General features: G+C 41.9%; 1 protein-coding gene across 1 annotated transcript; it reads right to left on the bottom strand.

Annotated features, from left to right (window-relative positions):
- Window positions 1–138: 138 nt before the first annotated feature.
- On the bottom strand, window positions 139–4,414 carry col8a2 (collagen, type VIII, alpha 2; the record flags this gene model as incomplete). Its single annotated transcript, XM_048593955.1, has 1 exon — window positions 139–4,414. A coding segment is annotated over one exon (1,922 nt), but the record flags the coding sequence as incomplete, so codon positions are not given.
- Window positions 4,415–4,735: the final 321 nt, after the last annotated feature.

Here is a 4,735-nt window from a genome sequence, read left to right as displayed (position 1 = left end):
TGGAAAATCAATGCTGAGCGCAAAATGAAAAGGTTACTATGCTCACTTAAACAGTGCCACCCTTAGTCCCAAGATCTACAAACTCACTCCTGGATAACTTCTAGGCCTGACCCACCCACCCTCCCCTCCCCTCCCCAACCAATCTTTTTTCAGGCTTGGGCTTGGGCCTGATCTTGACCCCCTGGCCTTACTCAGCGATTGTGCTCAGTGGCTTGCCAACATGGCTGCTAATCCCTCCAATGATCTGCTCCCAGCAACTTTGTTTTTGTTCCCTCCAATGATCTGTTCTGACTGACCTCCTAATACCCACTTCCTCCCCAAAAAGAAATTTGTGATCTTGCCATTTCTCCTCCAGATTGCCTCAAACTGGTTCAATCACTCACTTAGACATTAGCACAAAAACCTGTGCATGTTCCTATTACTGCACCTTTCATGTGACAGCAGGGTCCAAGGCCCAAAGTCCCAAGTTTCTTAGGCTTCCCCATTTGAGTGCAGACTTCTCAGAAAGCCAAAAATAGACACTGCTCAATTTGTTAGCCAAAAATTAGTTTAATTGTAGAGAGTATTAATATTATATTTCAATGGTAGGAAAAACAATCTGCCAGAAAGTTTGTAGAAGACTAGACCATAATAACATAATTACAATTTTTTTTATCTCAATTACTTGCACACTTGTGCCTTGTAGTTAATTTTGGTGACTATTAGTTAATGAACGATTAATGCATTCAAATGTTAGTTAAATTCAATTTTGGGAGAAAATCCTTTAAAATAAATAGATCATTGCTTCTTAAAATACTGTTAACATTTTCTTAATTATCCTTCCAGCCTTTGTGCTTAAAGAGTCAAATTACATGGTTTTGTTTGGCCAGAGAAAGATACTATCACTTTAAAGTACAAAAAAAGGCACAGGTAAGGCATTTGAAAATTAACCAACCCAAGAAATTCAATTATAATAATTTTTAACAAAATAAAATTCAGTTGAAGAAAATTTACCAAAATTTGTAGACATTTTCAAAGGCATATATAATTAAGCTATATAAGATCAGAAAATGTTTTACATTAAAAAGTTCCTTGAAAACAAATGTAACAATCAGAAATAACATCTGGAAGTTTAAAGTGACAGCTACTGCATTCATGCCTCCCTGTGAAAAACAGCCTTAACTGTTGCAAAAATGTCTCAGAAATTGTACTCATCCAATCCAACACGAGACAATATATAGTATGGCTTCTACAGAAAACAATGGTCCACCTCTAGAACTTTTTGAACTCAGCAACGTACATCCCTTTCATGGATCTGTTATCAGATTTTACGACTGCCATTTTAAAAAAAAGATGCTCTCAGGTCTTAACTTTGTTGTAAATTTTCTTGTCTTAACTTTGGAATTTTTTTTGTAATAGTAATCAAGTAGGTATGAATTGAGCTTGAGAAAGACTAAGCATTTCACAGTCTTTGACAATGGAAAAATAGTGGCATTTGAAAGTGTCAGTCTTCTAGCAGAATCAGCAAATTGAATCAAATTAGTGAGTAACTGGGCTGCACGTATCTGAGAGACACCTAAATGTGTTGATTTAGATTCAGTATGTTTCAATATTTCTATAGATTAGAAAATGTCTATAGTTCAATGTGAGGGTTTCTTCTGACACAGTCACAGTGCCCCCATCTCTGGGTCAAGAAGCCTGGGTTCAAGTCCCACCTAATCCAGAGGTATGTCTTAGCATGTCTGGATAGGTTGATTTTAAAATATATATAGTTTGATATTCCTTATCCTTTAACTGCAATCAAATTGAAACTCAGCAATATTTCAGGTCATCACGACAATGCAAAATACAGATAATCAAAACAGTACAAAAGAAACACTTACTTTGCACTACATTGCTCAACCTTAAATCTTTTTCTCGTTAGCATTACATGTTAAATTGAAATTTAAGATTCAAGCAAGTGGTGATGATTACCAGTTTGCAATGTTTTAGTTCTCACCCAGTTTACAGTGTGCCCAGTTGTCTGAATTCACTATGGAACACCACTTACCATGTATTGCACTTCAAAAGGTATGATTATAATAACTAGAATACAACTGGGTAATATAGTTTTGTTTTCTGTCAATGGTACAAATGTGTAGAAGCAAGAAATATATCCTTAGGTAGATCATTACTCAAGAGTAGGCACAGGGAGTACAAGTAACAGACATCATATTGACTTGCATTGCAAATGAAGATAAGTTTTGCCTCTAACTGCCCATATAAATGCAACTGTTCCACATTTAATCCATTGCAACATAAGCTGGAGACACGTGCAGTCACTAGTTGAAATGTCTGACATGTGGTTGTTATACTTTGCTGGTTGCCACCCAGAGGCTTTTAAGGTTTCTTCAAAACTGGAAAAATGTAGCAACAGACAATAACACATGTGCTTTTTCCAGTGATACTCTGTCCCTCTTGATACAGTTTATTACTACACTATATATATATCCACTAATTCAAGTTGATCAACGTTATGTTGGACAAAGTAAGAATCCTGAGAAAGAGGAATGGATGTATTCAGTAGAATATAATCCATTGGCTTGGTCTGAAGGCATCTGGACCCATACTTGGTCATTTTCTTTAAGTTCCAGTACAGCACTTCCCGATGCTTGGTCAAGATATCCTTTCTTATATTCATCATATGTGTATGTTGCAGGCACATTATTCTTATACAGTGCTACCCATATATTGGTTCCCTTGACATGCACATGATAAGCAAAATAGTAAACACCTGGTATTTGACACACGAACACTCCAGTTGCTGGATTATATCCACTTTGTCCATTGTATAAAATCCTATCGAACTTAATGGGTGCCCCTGATGGTGGAAATGGCTTTGTCAAAATTGCTGTGAAGGCAGGAGCTACTTTTGCAGAGATTTCTCCCATTCCATACTCTGGTTTTCCATTCCCTGGTATTTTCACACCGTCCACAGGTCCATCTACCTGAAGGCCGGATACACCTGTTAATTCCCCGTTAATGAGGAGTCCCGGTGGGCCTGGTGGACCAGGTGGCCCTGGAGGACCTTGGGCTCCCTTCATGCCTTGTATTCCAGGACTTCCAGGCCGACCTATTGGTCCTGTCATTCCCGGTTCACCTACTGTGCCTTCTCCTGGCAAACCTGGTGGTCCTAGTTCTCCTTTGGGACCTGGTAAACCTGTAGGTCCTATTGGACCCGATGGCCCCTGAAGACCAGGTATTCCTGAAGAGCCCCTCGGTCCAGGTTGACCTACCTGCCCTGGTTCTCCTTTGGGTCCTATAGGACCAGCTATTCCTGGTGGTCCAGGGACCCCTGTATACCCAGCTTCACCTTTTTGACCAATTTTGCCTGGTGATCCTGGAGGTCCGTGCAAACCTCTCTCACCAGGCACACCTGGTTTCCCAGGTAACCCATTCTGTCCATGGTCACCTGGCATTCCTTTCAGACCTGGTGGCCCAATGATCCCAATGTCACCTTTGACACCTGGAATACCTGGTTTCCCCATGAATCCTTTAGGGCCCACAGGACCTGGAGGGCCTGGCTCTCCCTTAGCTCCAGGTTCACCGTGAAAGCCATTTAATCCTGGTTCACCATTGAGTCCTGGGGCACCTGGCTTTCCAGGAATGCCCCGCTCACCTTTAAGTCCATTTATTCCAGGCTTTGCATATGATGGTGCTCCAGGAAGACCACGAGCACCAGGTGGCCCAGCCTGCCCCTTTTGACCTCTAGATCCTGGAATTCCTGCTAACCCATCCTGACCTGGCTTTCCTATGCCATTCAATCCTGGCTTTCCCGCTGGCCCCTGAGGACCAGGTGGACCTGGAAGTCCTGGTTCACCTTGTTGTCCAGCTTCCCCTTTCTCACCAGGGCCACCAGGTAAACCATTAACTCCTGGCTTTCCTCTTCCAGGCTGGCCTGGAGGTCCAGGCTTACCTGGTGCCCCTTCCTTACCTCTCAGACCTGGAGCACCTGGTTTTCCATACCCATTTTCACCTTTGGGACCACGCTCCCCTGGAGGTCCACGTTCTCCCTTTAGACCTGGCTCTGCTCTAAGCCCTGGTGATCCATCTGCTCCTGGAGCTCCTGGCTTACCAATGACAGAGAAACCTGAAGGTCCAGGTAATCCTGGAGGCCCGGGAAGGCCTCTGGGTCCCATATCCCCTCTGGGTCCTAAGTCACCTTTAGGTCCTGGAATTCCTCTGATACCTGGTTTACCGGGTTGTCCTGGAATTCCTGGTTTTCCAATGCTTACAAGTCCTGGCACTCCAGGTGGTCCGGTCCGTCCTTGAAGACCCGGCTTTCCATTTCCTGGTTTTCCTGGAATTCCCGGCAATCCAGGAGGTCCTCTTGGCCCAGGTTTTCCTGGAGCACCTTTCTCACCCCTGAGGTCAGAGGGAAGAATCACTGGAATTTCTGTTTCAATTAAAAAAATGAAAAAGACATGTCAACTACTACAAGTTAACTTATAATGAAATATTGCTTTGTGGTTTTTGACTAAACAGATACTTTAACTTGTGACAATTTAGTAATGCTTTTAAAATATTTGTTTCTTATTTATTTTCAAGACAGTTTCAAAATGGACACTTGTAGTTTCATTTTCCACAAAGTAGCACTGGAAATTTCTAAATTCTAGCTTTGAAGTCTTCTGCAGTTCGCAACGGTTATAAAATTAAAACACTGTGGATGCTGAAAATTTAAAAAAAAAGAAATGCTGAAAATATTCAGCAGGTCAGA

The sequence above is a fragment of the Rhincodon typus genome, unplaced genomic scaffold (genome assembly GCF_021869965.1).
Source record: "Rhincodon typus isolate 14 unplaced genomic scaffold, sRhiTyp1.1 hic_rhity00004819, whole genome shotgun sequence".
Classification (NCBI taxonomy): domain Eukaryota; kingdom Metazoa; phylum Chordata; class Chondrichthyes; order Orectolobiformes; family Rhincodontidae; genus Rhincodon; species Rhincodon typus.
Note: the sequence above shows the minus strand (reverse complement) of the source record. Positions and strands in the feature narration are given on the sequence as shown.